Here is a 13,401-nt window from a genome sequence, read left to right as displayed (position 1 = left end):
GCGGCTCGGTGGAGCCGAACGGCCCACCGCTCTCACTCACTCGGCCCTCTCTCGCTTTTCGTCTCTAACCCTAGCTTCTCTCGCGACGTTCTGGCGATGGCGTCGCCGCCATGGCCGCCGCCTCGCTCCGGCCATCGCCGTGCTCCTCCGCCGTAGCCACCTACCGATCTAGAACCGCCGCGTGCAGATCTATCGATCTGTCCGCGCAGTTTTCCCCTTCTCTTCCTCTCCTGGCGAATCGCCTCCGTTCTGGATCTCATGGAGAATCGCCTCAACGAACTCCGGCGAGATCTCGTCCCCGCCGACGATGGGTACGCGCCTGGGGTTGACCTGGCGCGGGTGCTGCTCGCAATACTCGTGCCGTCGCCTCAGGTGCTTGCTACGGTGGTGCTGGTTCGTGTCTGGGTTCGCCGGCGTAACGTCGGCGCCTTCCCTGGACTCGCAGCTGTTAGGGCCGCGCGAGCACTGCCTCGCCATGCCCTAGCCTGCTTTCCTGTGCGCAAGTAAGTGTTGCATCTCCTCCTTCTCTTCTGTGCGCCTCCCTTGCCACTGTTCTTCTTCCTCCTCATGCTCTGTTGATCTCTGGTGATCCTGTGATCACCCAGAGCCATGCTATTGCCATGCAATCTTCCTGTGCTTCTGTCTACTTCAAGCTCATGGCCCAATTACCATTTACTGGTACTGGCACATGCTGCTTTGCTTGCTATTCATGCTGTGCTTGCTTCTCTGTTGCTCCTAGCATGCACTGTACTTGCCATGCTCTTATGTGCTTGCTCAAAAGCCTGCTATGCCATGCTATACTTGATTATGGCTTGCTTATGCTTACTGGAACACCATGCTTGCTTGTCTAGGTGTACTTGTGATGCATCAGTGACACTTGTGTGTGTGCCAGTGGTGCTTCTGTGCTTCCTATGCAAGCCAATGATCCATTGGATCATTCCTTGCTTGTGGGCTAGCTTATCTGTGTGGCTTGATTTTGTTTAATTGATCCATTTGATCAATTAAATGTCAGTAATTGGTGATTGATTAATCCTGTGGCTAAGTGAATCAATTTCCTTGGTGATGCTGATGCTCAAGCATCCCTTTACTGTTACTTACTTCTGCTGTTGCTCATTCAAGTTACCTGGACTTGCTCCATTGGCTATGATGCAGTGATTAAGCTGTGTGGCCTTATATTATGCTGCTGTCAGTACTAAGCATGGATCTGTGATAAATTCATGCTTGTAATAATTAAGTGATGATGAACTGCTTATGCAGTAATGACTTAAATGACTTGCTTGCAAATGATTTGGCTATTCATGAGTGTTTAGCAAGCAATTGAATCTGAATCCATTCCTGGATAATGATGTGCTACATTTGGCTTCCTTTTAATTGATGCTAAGTGTGAAGTGACCTCAGTAGCCTTGCTACTGATTGGTTGCTCACCTATTTAGTTGGATCTTGTGGCTACTCAACCTTTGCTTGCATATTTGGGAATCATCCTTGAGATGAATGCCAATATGCTTGCTTGATGAAAATCTAGGGTTACTGATGGTTCATAGCTTAGGATTTACTGTGTAGTCTTTACTAGCTGCTAATCCTTGCAATTCATCTACTGGTGCTATCTGTGCATCTGATCTGGCTAGTGTGTGCATCTGTGCATGTTTGCTAGCTTCTATGCACATGATTTGTATCTAGATGCTTTCTATTTTTAGTAGCTTCGATTGGCAAGAATCCTTGGTGAAAACCAAGTGATGATCTACCCATATGAGCATCTGCTCATTCCCATGCTTATTTCATGCATATTTGATGGATCAAATCCATTGGATCTGTCCAGGAACTTGGTATACCTTGTTCCAGCTCCTAGTGTGAAATGTTTTGTTGTTGCAGACTTGTGGTTTCTGTACTCAGCCCTTCACCTCCAATCTCTGGTTGATCTTGTCAGGTCACCATGATTCCTGGTGGCTAAGTTGGTTGTGTTTGTTTCTTGTCCTTGGTTATGAACTGGATGAACTAGTGCTTGTTCTTGCTTCACCCTTACCTGGTGATTTGCAAATGTGGTCGACTGTCATGGTTCTAGGGTTTGTGTGCTATTTATATGGCCTCTACTTCTTCCCTGGCCATGACACACAAGCTTATTCACTTTATGACTCACCCCTTGCATTGCCTTGCTGTTGCTTGCCTAGCAACAGCCTTGCTATGGTGAAACTTGAGCCCACTGTGGCTTGCTCAGTGCTGGTCTGCCTATGTTTATCTTGTGCTGTCCAGATTTTGGACAAGCACAAGTGTGCAGTGATAGTTTGCACTGTCCAAACTGAATCTTGTGTTATTTTGCTAACTGTCCTAACTGAACCTTGCTACACTTATATTCTGTCTAGTATCTGTTCTTTGTTTTGCAGGTTTTGAAGGTGAATATGACCAGAGGATCACTTCTCAAGTCACTTAGTTTAGGTTTAGTTTAGATTAAACTTGTAATTTTTTCCTTTTCTTTTCATTCTGATCATTATGTCTCAATTCTTGTATCAAGAATAATGTAAAGACTTTGTAATTGTGTTACATATCAATAAAGCTCAAGTTTTGGTTTATGAGCTTTTGTATTATGTAAGGTGTAAATTCTTGATTAAAGATTGTATTGGATATTCACTTTGAAATTCAAAATGATTTGAATTTATAACTTGTGTTTGAATTTAAATTCATTGTTTATAATGTGTGATGTTTATATTTAAATGTTTAACACTTATCAAATGCAATCATTCCCCAAAGTAACAAGATACAAAAGAGATCATGTCGAAATTTCCCTAACTCACAATGCCTAACCCTAATTGCAAAATGAGAGAGAACCTCGATCCCTCTTAGGTTTAGTTTCAATAAGGCGCGAAAATTTTCCCCGTTTTGCGATGAAATGCACATCCCATTTCTAAATCTACCCTTCGTTGATCCTATTTTCTGGGTTATTATAATAGTAGAGCCCAAAGCTGAACCCAATGAGAGACCATATGGATAACCTGCAAAAAATGGAAAGAGCCTTTTTGTTAAAAATTATATCATTTCTGACCCTCCAAATAGATCAACATAAGGCAGAAACCCCAATCCGGATGAAGGCCTTAGATTGTCTATCTACTCTATTTAACCAATTACCAAACATATTTGTAATATTGGTGGGAGGTGAAAGATCATAAGTGAAATTAACCGTACGCATAAGAGCTTAGCTAAGGGACAGTCAATAAAAAGGTGTTGAATTGTCTCTTGTACCCCACAGAAACTGTACATGGACGATCGAGATTGGTCCCACGTAGATCTACGGTGAGTGGAAATTATCAACGCTAACTCCAACAATAATAAAACGAAATTAAACGGTCGTCTTGCTCGCTACAAAACTGAATTATACACTATGGAGTATATGCCAGCAAGTTGTCAAGTTGATTCACCATATGTAATGAGAACTAGTTATGTCATGTGCCTCTACGCTAGCTCGTAGACGATACTCCATCCAGTCCATGTAGTTATCGTTTTGGAAATGTCTTTAATCATACTTTCAAAACTTTCTTCATACATATTATTTTGAATATTTATTAAGAATGTGTAGATCACATGGTTTACATTCGTAATAGTAGGTCAAATCTCCAACTATGCAACTACTTTAGTGTGTGATTTTCTTTCAATATTCTCCATCGCGAGAGAGAGTTATGGTGGCGTAACAACGACGAATTTGTATGTTGCCCATTTTGGATCAACATTTTTTACATTGTTTAGGGTTTGTTCCACGGTTGTGACTTTAGTTAACAATTATCCGGTTGTAAACAATGTTTTATTTATCTCATATGAACTAGATTTGATTTCAAGAATAAAAATGTTAGATCAAAAAAAAAATGCACATGGGCATGTGGATGGGGAGAAACAAATAAAATTAGAAATGAATTGATAACGCGGGCTAGAAAATTAGAGTTGAGAAGCTTTGAGATTAAAGGAAGCTAACCATGTAGGGCACGTTTGAGTACGGATAGGAAAAACATATGATTCCAATGTTATGCCCACTTCAATCCTATACAAATTCATTTGAACAATTTTTTTTCTTACATCATGGAAAAAAAGATTCTGAAAAAGAGATATGAATGAATATTAGATTTCGTATGAAATCTAGTGCAAAGGAGTCTTCAGAAATATTCCTATGAGAATTAATCCTACAAAACAAACAACCAACATAGAAAAAAATCCCATTAAATTTAATAATACAAGCTTTCAATGAAAAACCGCCCGTATCTACTGTCTCAATACCTACCTATTAACACGTATGTCATTTCTAGTATGCTTCCTTGGTTCGTGTAACTTCCCATAAATATTAGAATCTTAGAATGTTAATTCAATTAAATAACTTGATATAATTTCTTTGACTCTGTTGAAATTTGTAAGAAAATTAAAATTAAAATTAAATTAAAGATGTGTTTAGAAGTCGCCGGAGGCAGAGATGAAGGCTAATGGTGGATGAATGTGTGTCCAACTATCTTCTCTAGTTGAGTCTTGTATAGGTGGCTTGACCTAGGGTTTACATCATACGGGGGAGTCACCCTAAGTCGCCTAACCGCTGTTGGATCCTTGGCTTGCTCTTCACGGTGATCCCTGGTGGCTCGACTGGGATTTCACGTCGTACTAGGCTTTTGTGAGTGAGTCTGGTATGAAGGCGACTAAATCGGGCCACCCTTTTCGGGTCAGCGCTCATACCGATTTGGCCTATCTAGTTCAATATTCCACCGTTAGACTTTGTACAAGATTTTTTGAATTTGCTATTGGTCCTTAGGACCATAGCCTACACAAATTATGAAATTCTCATTCGCTCATATGGATGGCTGCACAATGTGGGAGTAAAGCTTAGTCTCACATTACTAGTTGAGAGAGAGTTGTAGCGGTTTATAAGGTGAGTATTTCTACTTCCACTAAGGTGTGAGAAGAGAACAAGCGCTCGTGCGCTCCTCCTGTGGGATGCAGGTTTGAGCCGAGCCGAGCTCCTATCTATGCATCTTGTTTAATTTTGTTGTTTGAAAAATTAATCGTTTATTAATTTGTGAGTCATTAACATATATTTTATGAAACGGTTCCAACTTTTCTGGATGGTGGGTTGCGTTGACTCGGATGTGGGTTGTGCCCTAGGACCTCCTTGGCATGCACTAATAAACGTTGGTGCGGACTTTAATCGCCACGCAACAATAGATTACATGCCTCCAGAACCTTGCGCCCCAGAAATCTCGCCTCTCGTAGATCTATACGTGTGAGGGGCGATCAGGTTTTTGAAAAGCGCTCTAGCGCGATGATGACCCACAACTATAGAGGATCGCAACATTCTACGAGGAAAGTAAAACCCAAATTTATAGATTCGACACAAGGGGAGCCAAAGAATATTTATAAGCTTTAACAACTGAGTTGTCAATTCAGATGCACCTGGAAATAGACTTGCTCACAACAGTTTATCAGTAGTAACAATTTTATAGCAGTAGCAGTAGTGAAGTAACATCAGTAATGAAATAAAAACAGTAGTAGCGATGATTGCAGTATACATCACGATTAAAATATTGTAGGCATAGGGATGGATTAACGGGCGCTGCATGGATAAGAGAATTCATATAATAGCAAGACATGGGTATTTGCAGGTATAATGATAAAAGCATCCTAATATAAAGTAACCATAGGCGTGTGTTCCTATTTAGTCGTGCGTGTTCGCAATGAGAAACTTGCACGACATCTTTTGTCCTAGCAGCCCGTTGCAGCGGGACCTCAAGGGAAACTACTGGTAATTAAGGTACTTCTTTTAATTTAGTGCCGGAGCACAGCATTAACACTCTGTGAACACACGTGATCCTCACATCGCAGCCATCCCTTTCGGTTATCCAAATTTTTGTCACTTTGGGGCCTCGGGTTCTGGACAACGATATGTGTATACAACTTGTATATATGGTCAAAAACAATAATTATCCTCATGAATCAATAACATATTCAGATCTGAGATCATGGCACTCTGGCCCAAAGTGACAAGCATTACGCACAACAATTTGCAACAATGTCAAAAATACTAACAACGTATACTAGGCACTATGCCCATAACAATCTTATAGCTATTACATGAACAATCTCATCCAATCCCTACCATCCCCTACAGCCTACAGCAGGGAACTACTCACATATGAATGGGAAAGACATGGATGGTTGATGGAGAGGCGTCGGTGATGGCGATGGCGATAATATTCTCCAATTCTCCGTCCCGGCGGGGTGCCAAAACGGAGTTTCTGGTCTCCAAATTGGTATTTCTGGTGGCGGCGGAGCAGCGGAACTCTTTCTGGAAAAACGTCGAATCCCCCTCGATTTTTAGGGTCAAAGGCTTAATATAGTGCGAAGGAGAGGTCGAGGCAACCAGGCCACCCCTAGGCGCAGCCTAGCCTGGCCCGCGCCTAGGGCTGGTGTGGGCCACTCGTGCCCCCCTCCGTCTCGTATTCTGGCTCCGTGAGTCTTCGGGTGAAATATGGATTTTGCGATATTTTCCGGGAATTTTCCTGAAAGTTGGATTTCTGCACAAAAACGAGACACGAGAGCAATTCTGCTGAAAACAGTGTTAGTCCGCGTTAGTTGTATTTAAAACACACAAATTAGAGGGCAAATAACAGCAAAAGTGTTTAAAAAATTAGATACATTTTGGATGTATCACGCGTCCGCTGAGAATACGACGTCCTCTGACGAATTCCCCAACAACTTATTTCCAGACGTTAAATACCTCTTTCACAACCTCAATATGGGAGACAACAACACAACATCGACATTGTTGCTGCTGAAGTTGCACCATATATGAATATGTTCTCTCTCTATTAGATTTTGCTAGAGTTACTAGTTCTACCGTTTGGAGTAGATGTGGTTGATTTATCGCGTTTAGATATAATCTATTCACCTATTATATTAATCTTGATGCTTAGCTTAATTATTGTTTTGATAATATGCTTTATCTATTAGTTATTCAGATTAAATTATATGATTATTTGTTTATATATTCAACAATATTCCCGCGCGCCTCCTCCCGGCCACGGCCAGGTCACTCCATGTAGTTCTGTCACCCCTTACGTCATCTGATTTGTCTCATATTCTCATATGCATGGTCATTGTAGTGACGGGTGCCATCGCGTGGGGCGTGGGCCCCATGCTCGGAAGAAGAGAAACATGTAAAAGAGGACTGGGCGGTAGGGGCCAAAGAGCAAGACCGTTATAGTAATTATCTATAATTTAGTTTCTTTTCCGAGCTATAATAAGCACCACTAAGTTTACGACCTATCAAAATGAGAAGAAGACACATCCCTTAACTCTTCCCCTTTTCTCTTGATTGTCCAGCGTATCAGTCGGTCGTCATATCGATTTCTTTGGCACACACTATAAAACCCTGCGCAGTTGAGCGCCATTCGTTCACAAGGCCGGACGACGAAGCAAACAAGCTTATCGGGTGATCGACAAGGCAAGTAATGGGGATGGAGGCATCGGCTTGGTACGTGCTGGAGAAGACCGCCAACGTGGCGCAATTGCTCGCCCTCCTCGCCGCCGTGTTCACGAGCCTCCTCCGAGTCCAGCGGAGCAACCGGCGGGAGTGCGCCAGGCTCGAGCGGTGCCACCGCAGGCTCCACTCGCAGTTGCAGGGGCCGGCGACCAGCTGCGTCGAGCTGCTCCTGCCGTGCTTCGAGACGGGAGATCCCTTCGGCGAGGTTCTCGTAGACGCGGCCGGGCTCGTCGATTCTTACAAGAAGAGCACGCTCTGGCGCCGGCTCTGGAGCGGCAGCGGAATGGCGACGCAGTTCCGTGACATGCAGTACGTCATCGACTCCTACTGCGGCCTCCTGCTATTCGTCAACGCGCACCTCCTGTTCCAACAGCAGGCAGTTCATCAGCATCATCCCATTCCCGCGTCATCAGATGATACTAGTAATATTCCTACGTACGTGTACGTCCGTATGCGCGTGAGATTTGAAATTGTTAACACGAAATGATAGGTACGTGTTGATTGGGGTACTATTTGATCATGGAGTAAATTTATCTCGATCACAATGCAGGGTCCATGAGGCGATTGACACGTCACAGAGTCCAAGTTGCCCCGCGGTTACAGAAGCTCGTGGCACGTCACACGGGGCCAACGGTACTGATCAGGAAGGAATGGTGGATGTGAAAGAAACATGCCTGCTCATCTGCTGCCGATAGAGAATTCCCATGCATAACTGCTAGCTGTACAGGGAGGATCGAGATTGGTCTCGGATGTTGTATCCGTATGGTAGGGTATGAATATATTTTTGTACCCTTATCTTACTCATTAAGTCATTGATAGGGCAGGAGTATAGCCTCATATTCATGGGTATATCCATACTATACCCATTTATTATCAATCTATACTTCTTATAAAGCAAAACCCCACTAACTGCAATTAATGTTGGATGAGTATAGGGAGCGGCCCCGTGCCCATTGATACATCTGAGCACTCAACCAAAAAAGGAAGCAAACTAGTTTTGTCCGTGTGAACATCTATTATTTATGGTTAGACATCCAGTGATTGTAGCACATGCACTATGATGACATCATGCACATTAATTATCCTTTTAAAATGTTTAAAAGCATATAACTTTTGCACCAGATGTCGAAATTAGAATCCGCTTTCACGTTTGAATTTCTTGCGGTGAGCTCTTCAAAACTAGATCTCGTTTCTATGTATTTTGATGAAGTTTTTTCTAAAGCAACTTCTACGTGCGACAAAGCAATTATAATGCGAGACGATGCAACTTTAGTGTTGGGAGAAGCAACTTTGCTGCACAACATAAATCTACATTCACAATAAAAGTTGCATTGCTGAACGCCAAAGTTGCTCAGCCATCCGTCAAAATTTATTCGGTGAGCACCAAAGTTGCTTCACTGGGCGCCAACATTGGGTCGTCACAAACCAAATTTGCTCCGTCGAGTACTAAAGTTGCTCTGCAGGACACTAATTTTGCTCGGTCGGGCGCCAAAGTTGCTCTCTAGGGTTCGAAAACTGCGTCGCCGGGCACAATTGTTCCTCCGCGGGGCACTTAAGTTGCTTCGTCACACATTCAAATTACTTCTATGGACACCAAAATTGTTGTCGGGCACAAAAGTTGTGCCTTCGTGTACCAAAAAGTGTTCATGTTCGTTGCACACCAAAGTTGCTTTATCGTACACCAAAGTTGTTTTTCTGGACAATAAAGGTGCTCTGTCGCGCATCAAAGTTGCTTGTTAAAAAATTTCATCGAAACATATGAAAATGTGGTCTAGTTTTGAAGCTCTTATCGTGGAGATTTTAAAAGTGAAAACGAATTATAATTTCATCGCACGGTTTAAAAGTTACAGCTTTTTAAAAAGCGACACCTAACATTAGCTAGCTTACCAGTGGGACGCAACAGCCTGTGGCCTAGTGCGTGTGACCGGGATGTCCGTATGGCACGCGCCCGCTCGTAAGATTTCAGGATTAATGTTAGCATATCTCTACATGTAAACCATCCACATCATTTATTTCATCCCTACTAATATTCATTATTGATTTATCCTTGCATGCAAGCTATTTATGTCACCATTTTTGACTGTCCACATAGCTAATTTATAGTCTATTTTTTTGAAACGAGGCAAAATCTTTGCCTTTCATTGATATAGGAGAAAAGAGTTGGCCCGTTTATGAGGAAAACTAGCCGAAAAACCGTTACAACACGACACCACACGTCAGCCCCGAGGCTGCGCTCCACACGGGTCGACGACCAGCCAGGTCGACACCACACCTCAACGCAAACAGGCGGAGGCGAAAGACCGGAGCCACGGCTCCAACTACCACACCGGCCCCGAGGCCGCGCCCTGCCTGGCCGAAGACGAACCCGCCTCCGCCGAAAAAACCACCAAAACACTCCACAAGTCCCATTGTCCGGTGGACATCCAAAGCGAGGCCCCAAGAGGCAAAGGGACGCAAGAGCGCCGCCCACGCCCGATCCTGCGAGGGATCTAGGGTTTCCCCCGGAGAACCCGGGCAGAGAACAAGAAACACCCGCTTCGACGACGCCTTCAAGAAGTATGCGGCGCCCATAGGCGTCACCGTCGTCGATCCCGGCCGGCCGCCAAGATAGAGTTTTCGCCCAGCGAAGAGTTCCAAGAACTCGCGCCCGCCAACAAGGACCGGAAAAAACCACCATCTGCAGCGCTGAGCAACCTCCTGGCCAACACCGACGCGCAGAGGGCAACCACAGCCCGCAAACGGCTCCGCCTATGGCTGAGCGCCTCATTGTCTTCCTCGTCAGTGACTCGCAAACGGCTCAACCTCTCACGTACTGGACCTCGCGAGTCCGGCACACAGAGTTTGGCACCTCGGGCCGCAGCACGGCTCTTGTGGCGAGCAATGATCCGATGGACCTCCGCCACCGCCGCCGCTTGGTCGTTGTCCATGGAATTCCTTCATTCTTGTCGCGTGATCTGCGGAACCGGCCATCTCAGGGTTCTACCCGGAGGAGCTAGATCGTTGATTAGAGCTGGTCGTAGGTGTGCCTTCTCGATCGTTCTACTCAATGTATATACTTCCTCCGGTCCATATTAATGGATTTCACTTTGTCTAGATTCGGATGTATCTAGATGCATGTGTATTTGGATAAAGTTGAGTCCATTAGATTGCTCGCAGTGGGAGTAACCATGGGCGGAGCCACCACCGGGTCAAGGATGGTCGGTCGACCCGGCCCAGAAATTGGGGAAAAATAATCGACCCTAAGGGAATCTTCAATGGGGCAACACATTTCGGACTCCTAAAAGAGGTCGCGAGCGTCCATTTGCTCGCCTCGCGAACGTATTTTGTTTGCGCGTCCGTTTGCATCTGGGTGTGCTCCCACCGAGGCAACCCATTTTTTAAAGATTTGCAACATATATAGAAAGCATAGAAACCTAGTACATTCAAATTATACGAAGTAGTTCTAGAAGCCTAGACTACTTGCTGCCTGGCGGGCCGGCCTGTCGTTGCGTCGCTCCCTCGTCTGCTTCTCCACCGCCTCCCGTGCGGCTTCTAGGGCTCGGTGCGCTGCCGCGTCCTCTAGCAGGCACTGCTGCAGCCTCGCGTTGGCGGCGTCGTCCTTGAGCGTCTCGAAGGACTCGACTATAGCTCTCTGCTCCGCCGCCTTCTCCTCTAGGGTAGGCGCATCATGGTCATCGAAAGACCATGATATGTCGGAGTCAGAGTCCTCTACGGCTGCGGTGGCTGCCACCATGCGCTGTTCCATCTCGGCGTCGATCGTCGCATGGGCCGCCTGCTCCTCCTCTGCTCCCTTCTCCGCTTCAGCCAGGGCCTCGGCGTCCCTGACCAGGTCGAGGAGGTCGGTGCTGTCGTCGCCGTTCCGGCGGCCCGCCGCCTTTTCCCGCCGGCCTGCCGCCGCCTTCGTCTCCAGTCGCCTCTCCCTGCTCAGCGCCTCAGCTCGTCCCCATCTCCGACTCCAATCTCCTGGCCTGTGCTTGGCCGGTCGGCCCTGCCCGGCTGCCCCCAGCTCGACTCGTCCCCGGCTGCCTTCGATGGACGCCGACGAGGAGGCAACTTAATGGTATGATACTATCTTATCAAAATGTAGCTCTATTTTGGTGTTCTTGTTTTTTATAGTTATTTTGTTGTTGTACTTGATGAAATATGCAAATTGAATCTGTTTGGACCTCTTTTATTGAATACATTTGCTCTTTTCTGTTAAAAAAAAATTAGAGCTTGGTTTCGACCCCCCTTAGCTCAATTGCTGGTTCCGCCACTGGGAGTAACATAGCTAGTAATATCACACATCTCAAGACATTTTGGTGACATGGCATACCAATAAATGAAGAAAGAGAGTGAAGTGGTAACTAGATATGTTACCATAACATCACACACCCTAAAGCAAAATGAGTCTACAACATAATAAATGACACAATGCATAACACCGCATATAAGTTACTACTACCTCTGTCCATAAATAGATGTCAAAAGTTTATCTAAATTTGAATGTATGTAGACACGATTTAGTATATAGATACATCCGAATTTAAATAAATCTTTGGCATCTATTTATGGACGGAGGGAGTACCTACTATGAAGATAATAAACTAGACTAGTAACATGACATATGTTACTAGTCTAAGTTACTCTCCCCACTATGACCAGCCTTAGTATGGACCGAAGGGAGTAGCTTTATTTTATTTTATTTTATTTTGTTTTGAGTGTGTACTCAGCCGTATATAGCTGGAAGGGATCACGGGCCTGAAATCGGGATGGAGTCTGTGATGGGTCCGTTCCACCTGGGCCTGGTCCAGAGCGGGATAGTGGATAAGGCGAACCGGCGCGCTACGCGGAAGTCCCTCTCTGCTTCCTGTCGCGGTTGTTGACGGACGCTCTCGTCTGGACTCCGATGGTGGGCGCGTGCGCGGTAGCCGCGCTATCCCCGGCCACCGCTTCCATCTCCAGCCCGCCGCCGCCTTTGCCCCGCAGCTTCCGCCTGAGCTGCCGCCAGGACTCCCGCGCGGCGAGGCGCGGCGTCGGTCTCGCTCGTTTCTCCCGCGACGCCAACGACGCCAAGGCGGAGCCTGGCAGCAAGGAGCGAACCCCGCAGGTCAGCCGGCCGCTTCCATTCACACGCGTATTCTTCCGTAGCATCATGGAGGTGCATTCATTTGCTTCTCTCGCCTGCACCATCAGAGACACAAGTCCAAGATTTCCTTTATCTGAATCGGTAGCAGCATACATGAACTCTCTCTCTGCAAGTTTAACATGTTCACCATCAACCAAAGAAATCATGCCCTGCTGTGTTCTGCTCTGGCCGGTTCAGCGGCCAGTCGACCGAGAATAATTGCTGCCATTTGACGAGATTTGACTCGGTTTTCCCTTCGGCTCATGTGTTAAATTATCCAGGACGACGACGCCGGCTACCTGTGGACGCTGGGCCTCGGGTCCGTCGGCGGCGCGGCCGCCGTGAAGTACGGCAGCGTCCTGCTACCAGACATCACGCGGCCCAACATCGTGCAGGCGCTGCTCATGGTGTCCCTGCCCATGGTGGCCGCCGTCCTCATCCTCCTCAACCTCAGTTCCTCACAGGATTCAAGCTGATATGCCCTTGTTCAGTTTCACTTTAAATTGTACTCAACGCCTTGTAAGATGAATAAAATGGATATGCACAAGTGGGTAAACATTCTTCTATCCGGGAGGGTGTCAAAATATTGCACCTCAAGACATGGGTGTGCATTTAGGAGTTATTTGGCTCCCATCCACACTTTGCCAACCTAAAGTTCAGCAAGTGTCGCAGCCATCAAAGCGTATCAAAATATTGTACCATGAATTTTAGATTAATGAAAAAATTAACGTGCAATGACTGTTGTATCGCGAAAACATACTTGCAGTGGTTGTAGCTTCGCCAAAGTGTTGTA

General features: G+C 45.7%; 1 protein-coding gene across 1 annotated transcript; it reads left to right on the top strand.

The window, feature by feature from the left end:
- Positions 1-12,322: 12,322 nt before the first annotated feature.
- Positions 12,323-13,174, top strand: LOC127305504 (uncharacterized). The gene is made up of 2 exons (XM_051335926.2): positions 12,323-12,590; positions 12,890-13,174. The coding sequence occupies exons 1-2, from the start codon at positions 12,390-12,392 to the stop codon at positions 13,082-13,084; spliced, it is 396 nt and encodes a 131-aa protein (XP_051191886.1). The 5' UTR covers positions 12,323-12,389; the 3' UTR covers positions 13,085-13,174.
- Positions 13,175-13,401: the final 227 nt, after the last annotated feature.

The sequence above is a fragment of the Lolium perenne genome, chromosome 6 (genome assembly GCF_019359855.2).
Source record: "Lolium perenne isolate Kyuss_39 chromosome 6, Kyuss_2.0, whole genome shotgun sequence".
NCBI lineage: Eukaryota > Viridiplantae > Streptophyta > Magnoliopsida > Poales > Poaceae > Lolium > Lolium perenne.
The sequence above is the reverse complement of the archived record's forward strand: the minus strand, read 5'-3'. Positions and strand labels throughout refer to the sequence as shown.